The sequence below is a fragment of the Calliopsis andreniformis genome, chromosome 1 (genome assembly GCF_051401765.1).
Source record: "Calliopsis andreniformis isolate RMS-2024a chromosome 1, iyCalAndr_principal, whole genome shotgun sequence".
Lineage (NCBI taxonomy): Eukaryota > Metazoa > Arthropoda > Insecta > Hymenoptera > Andrenidae > Calliopsis > Calliopsis andreniformis.
In genome coordinates, this window is record NC_135062.1 from 14,272,171 (window position 1) to 14,294,329 (window position 22,159).

The following is a 22,159-nucleotide window of genomic DNA, read 5'->3' on the forward strand; positions in this document are numbered from 1 at the left end:
ATTATGAACCATAAGTAAGCATAAGAAACGTCATTTAAATTTAGTTTCTAATTTAAGTTTAAGACTTAAGTCATTTTTGTGACTAAAAATTTTGTGTACTGGATAAAAAAGTAGGAAGTGAAGAAATAATCAAGATACTCATATTACAATAATCTTTTTATTGGTTTTGAAATCAAGAAATTTGTTTACTAAAAAACTGGATTTTCTATTAATTTTTAATAAGTTTTATTCTATCATAGTTTTTCTATTTTTCTATTATAGGACAAAATTTTGTACTTATATAACAATGAAATATTAATTATTTATGAATCTACATCTGCTCTGTACATGCTATGGTTTATTTTGTTCGTATTGGCATATTTTATTTGAATAAAATATTATGCAATGTTAAATATATCTTGAAATGTGTTAACATTTCAATTCTTTCTGATAGAAATTTTTAATGTATGCAACATTCTATATTTTGTCTTCAATTTTTCTGCCTTATATCTACATGATATTCTTCTCTGTTCATTTGATATTTTTGTTATCATCGTAGTCATTATGAGAGATAAATTTATACATCATAAATGATAGTACCCTGTTTCTCATAATTTTATGCACGATTTATATGCAAACAGTGTGTAAATATGTATACAATTATTATGCAACTGATAAAACATGTTGGATACTTTTTTCCTGACAGAAAATACGTGTTTATTTTATATTATTTTATAACAAATTAAACACAAACTTAATGTATAAGACATACAACATTTATATGTTGATAAGACAATATTATTTTAATACAAATCTCACAGCCTTGTGTATTTTTTGGAATTCTTTTTTGTTACCATCAGTTGGAAACTGATACTTAACAAAACAGTTCCTCGAAAAAGTAAAATAAATGCATCATAATACAAAGAAATCTAATAATAAAGTACTTTTAACTTTCTGAAAGAGTGGAATTTTGTTATTTTTATGGTGTTGTATTACATTCGTTGCTATATCTTGCCTGAAGTTAGGTATTCGTATGCATTCTGTTAATAATTTACTAACAGATCAATTGTGAATATAATTAATGAAATATGTATGCGCAAATCTTGTAAGTGCTTGAGTAGAAATTCTACTGTAATCTGTTCAATTAATACAGATTGGTATTTGTCTAAATCTACAAATATATACATAATATTGAAGCAGTATATGTCAGTTCATTATACTGTCTTTGTGTCACATGCATATGCCATTAAGATGTTTATAACAATAATAGTCGCAGAGTCTGAAAAAGAAATCTTAATAAGTTACTCTTCTGATACATCTTTCGTTAACTATTAAGAAAGTGATCGCCTGTCGATTATGTAGCTTTCTTCATTACAATGAGTTCCAGGAACTCGTCAGTTGTAATAAGTATATTGAGCAGAATACAATCTTTCTCCTTGTTGATTATTTCAAAAATTAATTTTGGTTTGCTAGATACATAATTCTTCCATATCCCCATCTTGGAGGTGACTCTGTTTTTTCGACGAAAAAACGTACAGTTCTTCACCTCTGTTTGACGATAATGAATAATTATTTTTGTGACCACTGCGTATGTAATGACTGATTCCTTTCTTGTTTCGTGTACTCCGTTGTGGCTCCTCGATGAATGAATGAGTTGATCCTCTTGCCACTACACCTTTATAAAATGATGCGACGGTCGAGTGACTACCAGTAAGCGTTTGTTTCCATTCGTATCTATAACATTTTAAGAAGTGTATTATTCTTTTCTACATTCCTCTTTCCCTTTTGTTATTTTCTGCGATAAAGGCCATACCTAATAGAGGCTCGAGTGGTTTGTGTTTTATCCATTTCTGTGTTATCAGTCGGTGGATTGGTTGACCATTTACGCGATTTAAAGGGACACCTTTGTTGGAGCTCTCTTTTAAATTTTTCCTAAAATGTTTCAATTTATACATATAATATTTTCAGTCACATTAGGTAATTTTTAATATATTTTTCTACATACGTTGTATATTCCATAGATCAATGGATTATAGCAACTGTTCGACATTGCCAGCCAATCGCAAAAGAACCATATGTAATGGATATATTTATATCTGAAATTTTATAGCGGTATATAGTATGCATAGTAATATCAGCATTTTATGCTTTTAATTATTTTCCATGGTAAAAAAATATCCATAGATTGAGATCTCAGAAAATAAAGGTGAAGAAGTTACATTAAATGAGAAAAATTGTAAAAACCTTGTTAACTACTTACTCAGTCATTTTTGGATAAAGATATTGGAATACAATAAATGTCTGACGTGGCAGCCAACAAATTGCGAAAAGAGTCACAATTATAATCAGCATTTTTATGACCTGAAAAAGTAATGAGGAGTTGGATTAAATAATGAGAATTGCCATAATTAAAAAATACCGTTCTTTCTCATTTGAATTCACACGTGAATACTGTTCATAATCATAACTTACAATCTTCATAATTTTTTACCATGTAGGTACATAAAAATATTACACTGTACATTTTGTAATTTGAAATGTGAAATTGCTATCTTTACAGTCATAGCTATTTATACTACTTGAATTTGATTAATTTATTAGCTTTTTTATTTGTAAAAAAAAGTCAGAAACGTATAAAAACTGAAATCTCAGGACACAGGACTCAGTATAGATATTTTAATATCGAAAATATTCATACCCTCATTTTATTCCTCATCAAAGTCGCGTCTCGAGAATCTTCTGCGTTTCCTGGTGCCTTATTGCCCCATAATTTCAATGCCATCCTTGCATACACGCAAGAGATAATCGAGAGTGGAGTAAGGTACTGTAGAAATGCCAATAATCCGTTGTAAATTAACATCGACTTAATGGAAAAGTTCGCATGGTGACAGATCGGTTTATAACGTTCTGGATCTGCAGAAAAGTATTTACATAGATGGTTGTATAATTGAAATTCATTTATGAGAGAAATAAATATTGTAAAATGTACAAATATTTGATTGAAGGCAAATAAAAATTCTATACGAAGCATCGTTTCATTTATTTGTACACAGCATTTCAATTTTTTACTTCCGATGTAACTTTATTTCGACAAATATCAGAAGTTAATCGAGTATATAGCTTTTTATAGCAGCAAAATAAATTGTCTCGATTGGTATTTAATCATCTGATGTTTCGATTGACAATATGAAAAACGCATTTGGAAAATGAAATAACTTCACGAGAATGTTCCACGTTCGGAGAGTAATAAAGAGTGATAAACGATGAGCTCCGGTCATTATCTCGGCTGTTCTCTCCGTTTAAAGGAGAAAAATTACAGGAACTAACCACTGCAATGCTCGCTACAGGAATCCACGCGATAACTGTGATTAAAAGGGCGATTAATAGTAGAACTTACCGTTACGATTTTCCGGCACCAGAATGACTCGATATACAATTGCTGTCGGCGTTGACAAAATTCCCGCGAGCAGCCAAATCCCAGCGATGATAATTTTAGCAGTTAATTTGCTCGGTTTCACGCTATTCAGAATAATTTTTAGTTTCACTAACAATAAGGCAAACGAGTCGCGAAATTAGACGATACGTTTCTTGCGAGAAAAGTTACTTTCTATCACGTTGCTACATATAGCTATTTTAATTCAAGCGTTACTTAATTTTATCTAATTTATTTGAACTTAAATTGGGTGTTATAAGTTTCAAATTTTTGATTTTAAGCCCCTCGAAATAATTTCTCGCGAATCTTTTGAGAGTAATTGAAAGACTACTACTGTTATCCACTGTTCAGTCGAGATAGAATTTTCTGTCTCTAGTGAAAAATGTATCGTTCTAAAATTGTGTCATTTTTGCCACGGATGAACGATGATATTTACTTCGGAGAAAAATTAGTCTATTAAAGGCTACTTGCATACTCACAAGTTTTCAGTTCTGAGTTTATCGTAATAATGCTTTGTGAATTTTGTCGCGAAGGATTGAGCAGTGTTTAAACCACAGTGCAATACGTAGAGTATTTTCTGTGTTTTATGAGAAAGGTGTAGCTTCAAAGTTGTATTATTTCTGTCACGAACTTACATGTATGAGAAGATCCTTCCTTTAAGAGAAAAAGTATTACGTAGTGGTGGTTCAGAGAAAGGGATTTAAAAAGGATAATTAACTATTCTGTGTGTAGACGTGGTTTCATATCCTTTTGTATCTTGTTGGAATTTTCAATTTTTTTACGATAGATGATTATATTTTTCTCAGTGGAATGTCAGAAAGTCTCTGGGAAGAATTTTTGTTGTCATTTCTGTTGTTAATTACGTCGTTATTTAATTTCTATGCTTCACTTATAATGTATAACAAGTATTGAATTTTTCCAGTTTATACATTTCTTAAATCTTGATAAGAGAAAGTGTAGAAGGTACATCGCCTAGTGTTACAAGGTCTTCTCTATGAAGTTTTCAGGGGTGGCTAGGAAATTCTTTTTGCCACATTTGTAATTCGCAGAGGTCTTTTAAGAAACAAGAGACTGCCACTAATCCTCATGAAGACTGCAGAAAAAGTTCTCTTGTTCCTAACAATTTCGGAAGAAACACCTTGTAACACTTTATGCAATACACTTTGTGCAAGTGTTGGTAGAAATAGGAAGAACCACGAGTGGGTCTAAGAAGACTCCAGAAACATAATGTGATTAAGATAATGATTGAAACGTACCTAAGGGGTTTTAATATCGCTCTGTGTCGATCGATTGCAATCGCAGTCAACGTGAATACTGATACATTGACAGAGAGCATTTGCACAAAAGGACAAAATGCGCACATAAAATAAGGCAGATTCCATCTTTGAAGTAAAGCAGCTTGGAACTTGAAAAGAGAATATGAAATAATAGTAACATTAGGAGCTTTTTATGGCAAGGAGAAAGTTGTTTAGTAAATCGAGAATTTGAGGAATGTCTTACCTGAAATGGAATTACGAACAAAGCTATTACGATGTCTGCTAACGCTAGATTCGCTATGAAGAGGTTTGTTACATTCTGTATACGCCTCGATGTACCTATTATCCACATTATAAGAGAATTTCCTGCGACTGCCAAAATAGATATGCTTCCGTATAATATGCTGAGTAGTACGAGAATAGAAGTTGGCACTTCGTAGGTGTTTTCTAAAAAATTAATTAAACAAATAGAAAAACACTGTCACAAGCTGTGGTTTGTTTAAAAAATATCCACAGAATTTATATTTACTATAAATATAATGAATAATATGTAGAATTTGTTAAGTATTGCATTTTAAATATCATATATTACAATCGGTTTATATCATGAGATATGTCGTACAATATTGGTACAGTTTTTGTTTGCATTTAATTTGTCGCTTGGGCATTATTCTGGCTTGTGTTGTTAGTTGTGCAAACTTTGATTAATGAGACGTAATAACAATGGTAAAATGAATCCAGTTTTCGAAAATTTCTGACTGTTCCTAAACTTTGTTCTCAAGTTATTATGGCACATCTTAAAATTAAATTTCATCGAGTTTTACTCTTATGACTATGCTATATCTACAAAAGTTCCAAATTATTCATTTCGAATTAAAAGTTTAAATGTAAAATTAAAGTATTTAACTTCAATATTTTACTATTGGATTTGATTATTTTGAATTATCGTTATTAAATTAGTTCCATATGCTCAATTATAATATTATCGATTATTTTATATCATACGAGATACAATTGGTGCTATTCATAATTATTTAGGTAGAAATTTAATGTGTAATAATGAGAGAAATATGTAATTTAATTTCATCTTCAATGTAACGTGGTTTCTGATTCCATATTCTCTTGATGGACTTTTTGTTTGATTTTGAATAATGTGCCGAAATGAATATATTATATATTAATTAAAATGACCATGGAAATGTTATAATAACTATTGATAGCTTTTATTAATATTATGGCGTGTCTTGACATGAGTAGATTTAATTTGATGTGACTGACGTTTTTTTGTTACCATAATTTACAATAGAAAATGAAAGCTTTCTTATTGGTATCATGATTGATGATGACAAAGTAATAACTGGCTTATCCAGAAGTTCAATCAATTATAAGCATTGATATTTCGATATATCGCAAGGACAACTAGTAATACTCGCTTAAAGCCTAGATAATTCAATAGTTCATTTTATTATTTTCGATATTTCTTTTTTTTAAATGTTCTGAATAAACTTCTATCTTATATCAATTATTTACCATTTTAACTCTTTAATTATACATAATGTGATCTGTACCAAAATTACCGGATGATGTTAGGTTTGTAGCATGGGTGCCATTGAACTTCATTAATGCAAAATCCTGGTACTCGTTATCATAGTGCCCTGAATCGTTCATAGCGAGAGTGTCCATCTGAAAAAATCCAAAATTTCATTTCTATTATTTTCTTTACTACTTATTCGAATTAGTACTTGTGTACCTATATAATTCGATTACCTAATATTCTCAATTTCTACATTTTTCACGATATCGTGACTTAGCCACGCTGTCCAATTTTTTCACATACGCTGAAACCAAGGTAATTGAAGCTTTTTGCAATTCAGCAGAATCGATAAGTCGTGGGAAAACAGAATATTGCGTATATGATTTACTTATTAAGTCTCCCTCTATTTTCTTCGCTGAATCAGCATTCTTAGGAAATAGAGTTTAATAATTTAGTCACTCAGAAATCATTAATTTAAAGGAATTCATTAAATAGATTTACGTTCTCGAAATACAATTGCCACAGGTGACCATAAATCCAGTTATCAGTCTCTTGTGGACGGAACTAATTAATTTTAACTACACGAAAAAAGTGGCCATACAGATCTTGCATAAGTCTCCTAAGTAGATTTAAACAAGGCAGACTTTTTCAGGATCTGTTATAGACATTGTAAAATAGCTTGACTACAGTGAGAGTAGCTTCATTAAGTCTACAAAAGTGACCCTTTAACTCAGGTTTCTTAGAGTACTTTTGTAGATTCTACAAGAGACTTCAATAGCTGCAGCTTAACATTTTTTCTCTGTATGATTACACTGTGTTGCTACTTTCTACAAATCGCTCGATATCTTCAAACGAAGTAAAACATATCGAAAATATGCTGTGGTTAAGCGTAGATAACAGAACATCGATTGGAAAAGCCAATTGGAAACGGATGTACTATAAACAATCAATCGATGGGTCATAAAATGTATCCACGTGTCTTTATTGGGGTGTACATTGTAGGAAATCATTTTCAGAGCAGAGTAACGTGTGTATCAATCCGAGAATACTGTATTCTATGCAACGTATGTATTAATCCAGGAATATTGTGTACAACGTTTGTTGTATAGAATTTCAATATGGGAAACGTTCTATAAATCTTTAATTAACAGGTAACGAGAAATTCAGCGTGACATGTAGGATCGTTACGTGTCCTGTCTACAGCGAATCGATTGTTCCATATGTCTTTTGTGGATGCATAGTTAAGCTTGAAAGGGACTTGAAATAATTTCTAATCGATCGAGTCTTGATATTGTTTGAGATTTGCACTTTTTCAGAATTTAGAATATTTTAGAAACTTCACTAATTGTCTAGAAAAATTTTTTTTTCGAAATTTTCTGTATTTATTTGTAATAAATTATTTTGTTTTAGGTGGAGTTCAGAGTGTTATGGAAGAGGCTTTGATTGGCAAAACAACGTTTATAATACATTATATGATTATGGCTATCAAACTCGAAAAGTCAGAAATAATTGTGGATGATAAGGATCATCTAATTAGGGGTAAGTTGCTTTATTTATACATTGTAATTTAATGTTACCACTGTATGTTGCATATTTTGCATTTATATCAGAGGAACAGAAAAATAACCAAATTAAAGTTAATATGCAATTAATAGACACAAAGTGCAGTTGATCCAACGTAAAAATTCATTAAAAAAGAATTAATATTGAATTTCTGTTTCTTTGAGTAGCTTATTCGAAAAAATGTAATAACCATTGACTACATTCCTTATCTGCGCTCCGAAAATGGAGTTTAATTAAATTACTTTGCGTTACCGTCATTCCAATCGGAGTTTTCGGATGTAGACAGAATGTGGACTTTCTCTTAGAGACCACGTATCGCGCATAAGGTGCACTAACGATGCATTCATTACGTATGCAAGCAAGTACATGTATGCAAGTTGTGTCAACGCATTCGTATACGTTAGCAATAATCAAATGTTCCATACACGATGAGCATTGCCCTTATACGTTTCAAATAACAGGGAAACTTGTGCTTTATCGTAATTTTGATTTATGATACCATTTCGCTCACGTGGTATGCATTTCTACGGTTATAACCAGTTTAAAATGGAATTTCGATGGATATTCTGCTATCACAGATGCCTCTCTTGATCTGATTTTCAAAGTTTTGTTTCAAAATTTGTGTATTGCATTTCAAAATTATTCATTTAGAAGAAATCGATATCTTAGGTATTTAGAGACGAAATATTTTGTTTTAAATATAGAAACAATGATTCACGAAATATGTATACTGATTGGATGTACATGTGATATTACGATTATTATATCAGTTAGTAGTATGGGATTCGGATAACTAATTTGTATGACACAGTCAACCCAGCATATGCATGATCTATTTATACCATTAATATGTCGATATTAATTTATGACTACCAAAATCCATTTATAAACATGGAAACTATGTGATCTGTAAATTAGAACATAAATTATGCTAATTGCTTTCTATACAATAAAGATCTATACAATAGTTTATAAGAAATCGTATTTTCTTCGTCATTGCGAATGGTTCAGCAGCCAAAAAGTTTGTTGGGGTGTATTCTTAGGGCACAGCAGTAGGGCGTGCATTTTTCGTAGACAGAACAATGGAACTCTGCCGAGGAAACACGGTATCCATTCTAAGATCGTAATCTCTGTTCCATATAAACGTATAAAGTCAAAATGGGTAGAGCAACGTAATTTGATTTTCTTAGGTTGCTTTTATGCATGAAGGCAGGAAATGTAAATCCAGACCATGTCACCTTTTGTTCGTTGTTGCTTTCAGTTGTGGAAGCAACTTTCCGCATTTTCCGCGACGGGCAATTTGGGAGTCCAATTTTTTAGATACCCTTTTCCATCGGCAGAGATTTACATAAGGTCAAACGTACGATAGCGAAAAATTGTGCAACAGTTTAAGAGAGAAGAATGAGGTACCAAGAGACAAACTTTTCATTTCAAAAGTACTTGTAAAGGATCCTCAAATTTACGGTTTACAATTACAATCTGAAAAGAGTACGTCGTATGAATGCATAATTAATCTGATACATTTGTGTAACAATCGATGGCGTCTAGGAAGTGATTTCACTTATCTTGAACTGTAGAAATACTCTGTTATAGTTATGTTCTTTGGGTTTTGTGGAACTTAGGTTACAATGCATAGGTAAAATTGAATTTTAATTAGTTAGCAACTAATATCAATCTTGAAGAGCATTATTAACATAGGATGTTAAAGAGATTGAATTATCTTATCGAGGTACATCTATCGAAGTTTATACCTGTCGTTAATATTCATGCAAATATTTGTAAAGTCGTTTATCAACTGATCGACTAAGAGTGTACATCATATAATCCATAGAACGCCACTTGGCACATATAATAAGATAAATATATAACCACTTTAAAAGATGAACTCAATATCAAAGTCTGCAGAAATAATATTTCCGCAAAGTATCTAGATCTTTTTTAAATTTTCTCTTTTAGAGTTACCAGCTTCTATGTGAATAATTTTAGAAACATTTAGATAGACTTTTACATATCTACTTAAATAAAATGTTCTGTAGGTGTGTATTTATTATAAAAATCGAAAGTAAATGAAAACAGCTGTCGTTGTAAGAAAAAAACACGTAATTGTTTTACATCAGGCTGACACGAAAATGAGGCGGACAACAAATAATTGATAGGAACTTGTATCGGATGCAATTTAATCCGTGTTTTGGACCACAGTATTACACGTTGCAGCATCATGCTCACGAGAGACGCTGTGGCAATACCTTGTTATCGCTATGCTTCCCCGACATGGTAAGCACTTTGTGCTTCATAACGTGATTATGCCATTTGGCCGATGCAACACGGACATGCAAAGGCCACTTTAATACGCGAGCCGTCTTGTCGGAGTGGACCATGTGTTAGGATAAGAGATTCGAAAGTTTTCGCGTGACAGACATATTAAGGCAGTGGTGGCATGTTGTTGACTGTTACAAGTTTCAAAATTTTGAAAAATTTGAATTTGAACATTTTTGAACTCAAGTTTTCAAATTTTCAAATTTGAAAAGTTTGAAAAATTCAAAATTTTAAACAGTCAAATACTTGAATTTTTAAATTTTACAAAAGTAACATGTTTCAATATTCAAATCTTCGAATGTTTTCTGTACCCAATTTTTGGTTTCAAAAATCACATCCACTGACTTTCGCCACAAAAAGATTTTCATTTTAAACCTTTATTATATTTCTTGAGTTACACACAATTTTAATTACAGTCTGACAGAAAAGTACTTGACGTATTGCAACGTGTAAACAAGTATTGGCTGGTTGCGTCAGTGCTTTGCATGAGATTCATCAATCTCCAGCTTAATTTTAATCTATATTTTAATTTGGTAGTCCACTAGCCACTAAATTACAAAATGAGAGATGATATAAAAAGCGTGTTTGCGTTGGAAAAAGTAAAGGACTATTGGTTAGGGAAAAAAGCAATAGAGTCTCACATTGCAGGGAAGCAAGGCTGTTTGACACGGGCGCTACCTTTAATTAAGTTTGGCCCCGACAGATATAAATTCGTGTTCTCCTGAACTCTACAGGGGTCGTGAAACTGTTATATCAAGGCGACCAATTAGATCATTGGCGTTTGGCCCCCTGTTTGAAGAACTGCCCAATCTATGGAGCTCTATACTTCGTCTTTGCTTTGTAAAGCTGGGTCTACACTACATGTACACATCACAAAGTTATATAAATTTTCAGAAAACAGAAAAAGACATCTGTATAATATTTCTCTTCTCTGTTTTCTAAAAAGTTATATAACTTTGTTATATAACAGGTACTGTAGACCTAGCTTAAGAAAAAACTACTTGCTGATGAATTCAGGTGAATTTATTATTCGTGAACATCGATTGAAGCAAGCCTCGACATCAGACCAAAGCAAATCTGATTTGAAGTAGGGCTAGAAAACAATTTGAATGAATTTGCCAGTGGTTCGTGTAGGAGACAGTCCGTCTGTATTTCATAAATAAAAAATTGTGATGGATCGTATCATATTTATCGTTTGTAAACTTTCACATTTTGGTGGCCAATCGATGCGAAGGTCGTTCTGCACGCGTTGACTACATATCGCGAAGTGAAACGAAGTGAATCAGCTTTTCCGCACGTTCCTCGATAGCAGCGACAGAAAAGTTTAAAAGCTACCTTACAGACGTAAATGAAAGTGTAACGCGAGTGATAATCGTATCTTCAATCGTAAGAATGGTGAATTGTTGGAAGTGGAAACGAGTTGCCTCTGACTTACAAATTTCTTGTTAATGAAAGAAATATGTAGTGTGTCTGGAAATACAGTTCTATCACTTCACTTCACTTCACTTATTCTAGATAAGGGACATTACTTTATACTAAAAATACTTTTGAAGTTTATACTTTTTCATCCTTTTTGTAGATTTTACTAGTTTTAAGTTAAAAAAAATAAAGTTCACTTTGTTGAGTACCTATAACTTGAAAGAGACTTAGCTAATGACTTCCAATTGTTAACGTGTTCCTACTGGACATCATTAAACATTTTTAACACAATTCCCTAACAAAACGGAAAGTTTCTATAATTAGAATGAACTGTGATTTCAAATGTATGGCTCTATGAATTTTCATCATTCCCAAAGCCAGTTTAATAAGCTTTAGAAGCTTCGTTACTTCCTTTTTATTTATTCTATGTTTGTAGGATTTAAAACTTGGAGTTTGCAGTCAAAGGACGCTGTTTACATGGAGAATTTTTCGAACAATACAATAATGCAGCATCTGTGCCCTCTTGGTTCGATATAATGCGATGTCAGTATTCCTTGTTATCGAGAACACGTACAATTTGGTTCTTCTTGTTTGAACGATAATGCTTCAATGCCATGCAGTTTCTGCATCACGTTTTTTTAACTTATCCTCGATAGGCTATTGTGCTTTTGCAAGTTGTGTCGAAAAATGTATACATAAGACAAAACATAAGTCGAAAAAATGGTCCTGGACACACGTGTGCTTCAATATGTGCCTGATTATTTGAAGGTTTTTTAAGAAATTATTTGAAAGAATATACGTTATTATTAAATCAAAAATGACATCAAATAATTTTACAGTCTATATGCTTCTTTCAATGTAACGCCAGTTAGCTTTGGCTTCCAGCATCTTTACGTCGGTACTTGAAAATTAGGTACACGAAATAGGTCTTCTTTGAAGTAATTTTCTGTAACTATAAGGGGTCGTGAAATTTCAATGCCTTTTACATTTACGTGTAATTTACGTCTAATTAACAGACGCGACGTTGGTCTTCTGAAAGGGCTGGTAAAACGAAAACAGAGTTTCAGTTGAGGAACTGTCGGTAGCATTGAATTCAGACCAAGTTCCATAGGTGAAGATGCAAAATTTCGATCTTCTACTTCTTTACTCCTCAGAATTCCTTTTGGCCATAACTTGGTTGGCATAGAAATATTACTTTTATGCGTAGAGGTATAAAGGTAGAATTCTTAACACTTTACATAAATTTGCTTATCGACACCACGTTGGTTTCAGTGGACTTGTAAGTGTTAATCTCAAGAGTGTATTAACCGTTCTAACCGTATGGTGAGTCATGAATTCGTTTACGAGGGATTATTAAATTCACATGGTCAAATTTGAACTCGTGAATGTTTCATGTTTATTGTCTTTTCTTATTCTGTTTCAATAGTCAGTATAAAACTATGAAAAAGTACGGAGTGACGAGATTCTATTTAAAAACCAGTCGCGCTAAAAGGATTAACACGTTTAACATGTTGACATCAAAATCGTACAAATCTTATTGTATCATATACCTATTTAATTAATAAGTCTAGTACCTAAATTTTCTAAATATTGCAAGAGCTCTTGGAATAGTGCTTTCATTAAGAATCTGATTAATCTTCAGGTTAAAAGACTCTGAAAGGTGTATCGAAACATGTATAGTTAGTTATAGCCAGTAGCAGTTTATGATCTCTTGAACTTATATTAAAAATTACATAAAAATAGTGTTTGAAAGTAAAATAGAAAATCTTTTTCTGAAATTCGGGATATAAGTCTCACAGAATAATATGCTATTCAAGTTGCAAGTGTCGAAGAGCAAGAGCTTTTAAGTAAGTTTGCAAAATGGAGAATTCAATTAGTATTTCGTGCGTTTTTTCTCAAAACTTCGGACTTTTATGCAATTTCTTAGCGATTGTTTTAAAGAACTTTGTCTTGATGTAATCTCGTATTAGATCTACTTTAAGGCAGAAGTAAAAGACATCGCTGGAAATCTAATTCCAGAATAAACTTAGCTTCTGAAAGCTAAATATAAAATTGTCGATGATTCGTAAGGAATAAAATTATAGTAACCTTCTTATCTCTTTATTATTTATCTTATGTCTTGAGCATTTGTAGAGAACTTTAAACTATAGATTTGTACAGATTTAAAAAAAAAATGCTGGAGGACAGTGGCAAGTGGGTGTACATTACAAAACTGGAAACACTGTGGCGTGTAAAATTAAATATACTTACATATAAAAGTAAGCCAATTCGAGAGACAAAAATTTATTCACAAATATTCTCTGTATTTATTTCAACTCGTTCACCTTTTTGTTTTACAAACATTGGGAGTCATACTGTTGATGTTATCCAACGTTTTGCTACTCTTTTTCCTTGAATGTATAAATGCCACTGTTTCAAAAAAGTGACACTGTTCTCCATAATCGTAAAAATAATTTATTACTCTGTATTTTTTGAAAAATATTTTCCATAGACTTTTATGACTAACTGTATGCAAATTACAATTAAAATACTTTTGGGAAACGTTCTTTTTTCATGAATGAGTATCGAATGCAAACTGCATTCGAGAATGCAATCGAGGACATATGTGTACAGGTCTTTTTTACAGTGTATCGTAATAATTACACTGAATGCAATTGAAATGGTAATGCAGCCACAGAAAAGGTGTAATCTCTTTCGTTGTAAATTCACTTCGCTTCTATCTTTGTTCCCGGAAATTGTAACATTCAATCCAGTTACAAGCTTATTTTCTTAAAAATGAGATTTCCATTTTAAGGAAGGAATCATTTTGCTTCAACTGTGCTGTTCTTGTGACTCTTCGCTAACAAGATTTTTATTAAAAGCGTCAGAGGTATTGCTTCCTTTACTGTCACATTCATTTGTATCCGTTGTATTACACGCGTAGTAATATGCGCACGGCACTGCAATTATTCTAGAATCCGAATTTGTTGCATTGGTAAACGAGCCAATGCAGCGAATTACAGCAGTCACATCGACTTGATAAGGAAACGTGTGGATCAACGCGTTTCATTGCCATTGTCTTGACCGCGCAATCTTCGTTCCGTGAAGGAACGAGTATTCCTCCGCCATTGATTACATTTCGGCTGCCGTGTCATCAGATTTTCTGGTTGTGGCTTACGGATTGGAATTTCAAATTGCACTCTTGCTTTTAACAGGGTTACTCGCTACTGTTATTTTGAACTGCTCCATTTTGCACTTAGACTGATCTAGCATTAGTTTCCAAATAGCAATAGTTTAAATCATAGAATTTTATAATTTTATATATCTATGAGGGTAAATTCATTTCATATTACAATCTCGAATGTTAACGATACACTTGTAAGAGACTATTTTTGTCAGCCTCAGTGCTATCCCGGTAATATTCGATTTTACTTGATACAGAATCGTTGTGGTATTTTTGCTCGAAGCAGAACAGCGTATTGTCGATCCGAAAATAGCATATTAAAAGGAAACAGAAAGTCGTTTTCAGTCGTCTATATATTTCTCGTTTTTTTCTGTTGCTAGTAATTTTCCCTATAACCTATGCAAACATAATTCAGTTACCTCATACAATATCTTGTTTTCTTGAATGTGAACCGATTATCTATTCCTATCATTTCAATGTTCGCATCATAAAGAATACAAGAGTGTGCATCACAGAGTTCCTGAAAGTTAATCTTGAAAATCGAGGCATTGACGTCTTCTGTAGAATATAGTACATACATACTCGCTATAAGCTCGCGATGTTTTTACTGTTTCTATTTTTTTCTAATTGTATCTCTTATAACACAGTTAAAAATTGTTGACACATGAATTATGCCTGAAGACTTAATATGTAACGATCCATAACCCACGAGTACTGCATCATCTAATTTCAATATCATTTAAAAGGTTCAGATTCAATTTCACGCAACAAACTCAGATTCGTCACATCTGGCTAGGAAGACCTCCTAACTTGATACATAACAGTTTCATCAAAGACCAAACTCACCCGTGCAGTAGAATATCCGCTTGAAGATCAATCACAAAGTATTTCACTGATCTCTAGTTCCACTCGAACAATTTCATTGCTAAGAGTTCGACATTGTTGCCCTGCTGCACCAACTAACTCGAGTTAGAACTACAGTTCCCTCACAGTTTTCACTAATGCGATTATATATTCATTTTAATCACTGTCTCGTGAAACTGAGACCATATAATATTCGAGTCCACAAGTCATTTTCACTTTATCTGGAGCTTCTTGTCATTCAAAACAGGGAAGTTACAGGTGTATCAATCGTTCCTCGCCATGATCTCTTAACTATACAAATACATTCGTGATTGCTCTTCAGATAGGTTCACAAGACCTAAATTCCCTCATTGAAGAAACTTCCAATAACACAAAATTCGAGAATTCAAAGGGCTTGATCTTCCCAAAATCTTATATCACTGAGCCCTCGTCCGCTCATCAAAGGCTCCAGCACTCGTTCACCAATTTCCATAACGTGTATTTGCATGATTAATGCCCGATACAGCGCGTACGTCTACCTACACAGCGATGCTGTTCGACTGAATATCAACAAACGTAGCTGGGTCAGTGCAGTGGACGTTTAGACGTTGACAAGAGGACGCAGTAACGTCAGCGAACTGGAAGATCAAAGGGCTCCAGTGGATTCCTGGGCTCTCCATTCAGATTGGTTTTCGATTTGATTTCCCCTGGAAATTTCTTCGACTTCTCATGCCACGACTGTAGCAACAGTCTCTGTCGAATGTTCAGTCCACGCGCGTTCCCATTCACTAAATCTACCTTCCCTGATCCGAAGGATTAAAGGGATCAATTTCTATCAGAGGTGTAACTTCCATAGTATTGCTTTTCGATATGAAAATTGTTACTTTGGGGATTCGTTCTGTCCATTTGTCGCCTACATAGTTTAGGAAATTTCTTTCTACTGTTCATTTGCCTCTTCCTAAAGTTTCTAGACGATGGTCTTTTTTTGATCCACCTTGGCGGTGGCAGTGTTGTCTGGGCTTCTGTCTCTCTTTGCAAACAATCGACGCTGGCTGCAGGTGGGAAACGATTCGGCAGGTTCGCGCTTTCCGAGAACTCGCGGCGAAGTGCCGTCGGTTTTCACGGTGGGAGACTTCGGCGGGCATTTCCTCGTGGAAGGAGATCATCGTGGAACCTGCGCTCTACGTGACCCTCGTGCTCCCGCGTGCCACAGCGCGTGCAAAACGCACACCTCTCGTGATCCTTCACCCTGTTATTTTTGATACGCTTTTGACTTCGAGCGATCGTTTCATTTCCTGAAATCTCGAAGCTGCATTATGAAGGCGGCATGAATTATTCAGGGAAATAGAAACTATTCGTCTCTCTACCACAATGTCTACCTTTTCTACGGGCGATTGAACGCAAAAGATTTTGGAATAGAATTGAGTCGCTGGAGGTGCTCTCCAGTGGTGCTCGGAAAATGTTTGCATTTGACAGTTTCTTTGGTTTAGTTGAAGACTTTTCTTTGAAACTTTCAAATATTCGTAGTTTTAGTCTGTCAGTTTATGAGTATTTAAACTCTTCATTTTTCAATTTTCTAGTCTTTGCATTTTCAAATATTCAGGTTTCAGCATTGACAGAAAAATTTGTAATTAGTTTGATTATACAAGAATAGATTGAAAGAAGATTAAACCTTTGTGTGATCTGTAATCTATTCTGAATTGATTCACTAGTCTACTCACTGAGTGAAATGCTTCAGCCTATTAAAACGAGAATTAAAAATTTGTGGAGTTTGGAGGTATCGATCGGGAAGTAATTTGAATTCTTATCTGACCAGTTTTAACACAAGTGACTAACAAGTAGAATCAACTGGCAGGTTGAAAGGAAGCTCGAATGAAATTTTTCTACAGTTAGATCGTAATATTTTCCCAATAACGAGAAGTGTTAACTGTATTGAACTACTTTGATATTATATTGCAGCTGTAGAAATAACACAAACTGAGTTTCACGTGATAGAAAAATAAATAAAAGTATTTAACTACTACGTTATTGAAAAAGCCTTAGGGCGTCAAGGGAATTGCAGAATTAAAAAACATTACTCAAAATGCCTTAGGATACTTATGTGAAGCAGGAACAAGGCAACAAAAAGTTATTTTCTTTGATACAAATTTTATTACATAATTTCTTTTTGAATGTATTTTTTTGTTAAACTGATACTGGTTATCTGACACAAGTGGTTTAGTTTTGCAAGATATAACGACGTTGTTGAGGGACCACCATTTATCATTTTCCTTAGAGGGGATCGCGGTTAGACATCACCTAACTTGCGATTTTGGTTGCAGATACTAGGGGCACTTTCCTTTCAACGACACTGTAAATGTTGACACTAACACGAAGTAACGTTTTCATATAATGATCGTTACTCTGTGCTAAGAAATTCGGTAATGCTTCACATACTTCAAATATGAGTTATGTGAAAGTCTAGAATTATTTAAACAATTCAGCACTTCAAATTGTACTGTGAATCTTATAATCTTCAGAGTATTATTTGTAACATAAATATGAAATACATGTATGCTCGCATTATTCAGATAAATTGTAATATTTCTGTCTTCATATAGACTCTTGAAAACGTCTTCTATATACAAATATTTTCTTAGAAAATGTAAAAGGGGGCGAACATGTTATGCTTTTGTTTTCGCAAACAAGAAAGTGATTGCTTTCTATAGCAGAGCGAAGTTGAATTTACTTTGAGCTGTCAGTGGCAGACACCTTCTTCTACTTCGTGTTAACAGGTTGAAATTGACCTTTCGTGCGTTATAACGCGATTTTTTTATAAATAAGACATTGTCCCGAGTATAAAGAATTCAGTTTTACAGAGACGTCTCTGATTAATTTGTAATTTTTATCTGTTACTGCAGTACTCTTGGAATTCTTAGAATTGCACGTTGCAAATTGAAATTCTTTAAGATTTGATGGAATATCATATTTGTTCAATAACACTTCAGATATATCATTATTTATTTAAGAAGTAGGTGCACCACTTAGAAGTATCCTATTTCGAAATTCATGTGTATTGATTTCATAAGAATACTTCAGAGTTCAGCTTGTTAAAGCAGGTCCCCTCCCTTTTATAGAGAACAATTTACTTATAGTAGGAAAATACTCACGTGTATACATATATTTTTAGAAAAGACAGATATATGAATACATGCTTATTACGATTCTCTTCTCAATTCTATTGTATACAATTTACATATAAATTTATGGCACTATTACTGAGAATAATGTTTTTCGTAGGTAATAATACCATTCAATTGATATGTATATGAAGACGAGGAAATATTTATTGAAATAAATTACAGTAAATTATCTAGGACGTTAAATTATTCAGTTTATATGCATAATGTAATATATTTCTATGTTACAGTAAATATATTGTTGTGCAACACAAGGGTAGTAGAACACTCAGGATCAGAATTTCGCTTAAGAAAATATTTACAATTCAGTTTACGCTTATATTACTGCAAACATTATTCAATTTTTAATCACTCTTATTCGATTACTCTGGAAACAATCTCCTACTTGAAAATACAATGTGATTTATGCATCGAAGAAAGAAAATCATTATTCTTCATAGTATTAAATCCTTCGGCGTTTATATTATGTTAACATTCTGCGAAGTTTTGTTAAAATAAAATTTATCGTTCAGAAAAGGGAGAAGATTAAACTTAACACCCAAATTACACTGTGGCATTGACAGGAAACAGATAAGCGTAGGTGTGTCGTAATTGAGAGGCACATGTTGAACCAACGAAATTTATTTGATCAGTAATTGCAGTCATTGAACAGTATTTCTGAATAGCCTGCACAAGTGTACGAATTTCTAATTGAATAAACTCGTGGAAATGTGAAAAGCAGTATTAATTTCACGAGTACTTTGACCAATTCCGATATTCTAATTAGACAGTGTTTGTATTTCAGAGCTTCTCTTTCTTAATCCAGGACATTCACCAGAAATCCTCTTTGTAAATTTACTATAATGCCTATTTAGCCTATTTTGTATAATCTACTCTGGGTGTCATGATAAGTCTAAAATGAAGCAAATTACAATTACACGAAGGATTAAATTATACGTGTAATATATTATGAATGAGAAATTGTAATTTATTGTACTTGGAACTAGAAAGCTCGTTAAAGTTGACCATGGCGTGGTAAAGTTTCCCATGGCATGGAATTTCTCGCGCAAGTGCGAAGAAGCAACAAAAGTAAAATATCCTGTTAAATATTTGTATTTTTAGAAGTGGACTGTGCAAAATTAGAAAATACGAAGTAATATTCAACCTCAACTATTAACTTCAGCCATTGCTTTATCAGTAAAATCAAGCATTCATAACTTAAAAGAAAGTAACTCAGGTTTCCTATATTCTTCACTTTCCACTATAAAAAAGCATTCACTAGTTAGCGATAATGACTGACAACACCTATGGGTCTCTGTCGACAAAGACGTCTTTACAAAGTCCACAAAAAAGTGTGGCAACGTGCAGTTTAGTGTGCCAGACACACCCTTCGTGCATACATTCGTAACAATAACAGTCATGCTCGTAATATACTTCGAGTACAGCATTATGTACACGTATAATCCGTAAATAGACGTGGAGACAAATTGTACGATGCATATAAATATTCATGATATTGGTGTAGCACCCACAAGTTCGTCTATTACCTTGTTTTACGACGTAATTGTAGCATAATATAAAAATATTGTGCACCACTCACAGTACCTAAATTTTGTATGCAGATGATTCAAAGCATGTATGAAAAAATAGTTGGAAAAATGATATTATTCAAGATGTGTAGTTAATAATAAGCAATTCTAATATTCAAAATTTGCAATTTATCAAGTATTTGAATATACCCATAAATATTAGAATAATCAAATTATTCAAATATTTGAATTTGTAACTAGCATCTCTCAACTTAATATTATATTAGAAAATATTTACTTTCGATAAACTTATGCATCTACTAAAGTTTGGAGTTGCTCACAGTAAACTTTGAATGTACATAGATAGCAAAATTAATTAAGTGTTTTAAGTGTCTATTGAATTACTGTAAAAGTTTCGATCCATGTAAATAAAAAGACGTCATACAATATAATTAAGCGAGTACAATTGATATACAATGAATTTTTGCAATAAAAATAAACATGGGATAGAGAGGGGATTGCATTGTTCGAAACGTAGATGCTCCTGTTTCGTTGAATGTATTTCAGTCTTTTGTTCAGTCCAAGTTCCCCACATAAAAAGCTTTTTACGCACGAATCGAATTACATCTGTCTACTTACAGCACTTCGATTTTCATTACTAGGAACGATATCCGATCGATAATTATTGTAGTGGGAATACTCGATATACGGAATTCACTTTATTACCTAACTCGAACGATTCTTTGGAATGTATTTTGCTTCAATTTTTTAGCCACATATTTGTTTATTTCAGGTTTATTAACCTGAAACCCGTATGATGTTTACTTGTCTATCAGATATCTATCACAAACATCTGGGAATGAAATACCTTACGTTTTGTACATAGAGTGGATAAAACTGTAATAAAATATTGACGAACTCCAAAATAATATATTTGCTCTAGTTGAAAAATGGAAGTTTTTATGCAGCAGAGTACGATTGCTAAAAATCTGAGAAATAAAAACTTTGCATATTCAATACGTTGTTTTTATCTCTTAAAATTTTCAAAAGAATAGTGTTATACTATTTCAATATTATATAACTATTTTACTATAATACAAAACCGACTTGATTTCTCCGAACGCCGAAAAAATAAAAAGAATATAAACTCAGACAACGTATCATGCAAAATAAAATTCAAGCTCCGCGAATCCTCGCCATTAAAACCTAAAACATAATACCTACTCTTCCGACTCTTGGCTCAGTATTTCTCTCTGCCCTAAAAAAAAAAAAAACAAAAAAAAAACACGTAACCAGAGAGAAATTCAGAAATCCAAAAATCGCGCTGGTATATTTTCTTCCGCGGTTTCGCTGTATCCTTACGTGACCAACGCGATTTGTATCATCATCCTAGCTGTCCAAGCGATCCTCTATGTTGCACCAGCCTCGACCCGCCATTAAAAGCGAGAAGGTATCATTAACAAATCATCGAGCAACAGACACCGTCGTCCCCCGTGGAAGACGATTTCCGAAGCTCGTTGAAGTCACGCCCGATCTTGAACTACTTGAAGTCAATTTCCTGTCCTCGTAGGATGACGTGGCGCGAACCAGAAGGATATCGCGGATGTCGCGATATCTAGTACTCGTTCGGAAAGAAAGAAAACGCGGTTTCTCATGGTTTGGAATTTGGAACGATCGTGCAGGCGTGTCAAGTAGATCTTAAGTGGGGAGGCAGTATGTGTATAGAAATTGTGGAAGGACTTCAGTGTTTTACAATATCTTTTTAGTGTTCTTTCTGTTGCAGTCTTAACTAAATTAAAGTCTGTAGAAGCACGAATGAAGTAAGAAGTCCACACATAGTATAGTGATATAGTAGAATAATAATATTGAAATTTGTCCCTGAAGAAGTAATACAAATAATAGTATAGTATAGTATATTGTATTACTATATGTTAATAATGAACATTTCTGTCAGGCGTAGTAAACG

At 33.1% G+C, this 22,159-nt stretch overlaps 1 protein-coding gene across 3 annotated transcripts; it reads right to left on the reverse strand.

The window, feature by feature from the left end:
• Positions 1-315: 315 nt before the first annotated feature.
• On the reverse strand, positions 316-16,562 carry LOC143188501 (RYamide receptor). Of its 3 annotated transcripts, none has more exons than XM_076392823.1 (10): positions 15,510-16,562; positions 6,246-6,351; positions 4,913-5,115; positions 4,669-4,817; positions 3,377-3,498; positions 2,678-2,892; positions 2,240-2,340; positions 1,985-2,075; positions 1,793-1,911; positions 316-1,713 (listed from the first exon to the last, which is right to left on the reverse strand). In XM_076392823.1, the coding sequence occupies exons 2-10, from the start codon at positions 6,349-6,351 to the stop codon at positions 1,449-1,451; spliced, it is 1,371 nt and encodes a 456-aa protein (XP_076248938.1). In that variant the 5' UTR covers positions 15,510-16,562; the 3' UTR covers positions 316-1,448. The 3 variants fall into 3 exon arrangements, with proteins under 3 accessions (XP_076248938.1, XP_076248931.1, XP_076248946.1); XM_076392816.1 differs by having other exon boundaries at positions 6,237-6,351; XM_076392831.1 differs by lacking the exon at positions 15,510-16,562 and having other exon boundaries at positions 6,199-6,286.
• Between the last annotated feature and the right edge of the window lie 5,597 nt (positions 16,563-22,159).

Bases quoted from the DNA above. Each gene is read 5' to 3' on its own strand.
- LOC143188501 (XM_076392816.1), bottom strand. From the start codon at position 6,351: ATGGACACTCTCGCTATGAACGATTCAGGGCACTATGATAACGAGTAC. The intron at 3,499-4,668 runs GTACGTTTCAAT...TATTCTGAATAG, and splicing joins GCGATATTAAAACCCCTTAG to CGTGAAACCGAGCAAATTAA. The intron at 1,912-1,984 runs GTATGTAGAAAA...GAAACATTTTAG, and splicing joins TGATCTATGGAATATACAAC to GAAAAATTTAAAAGAGAGCT.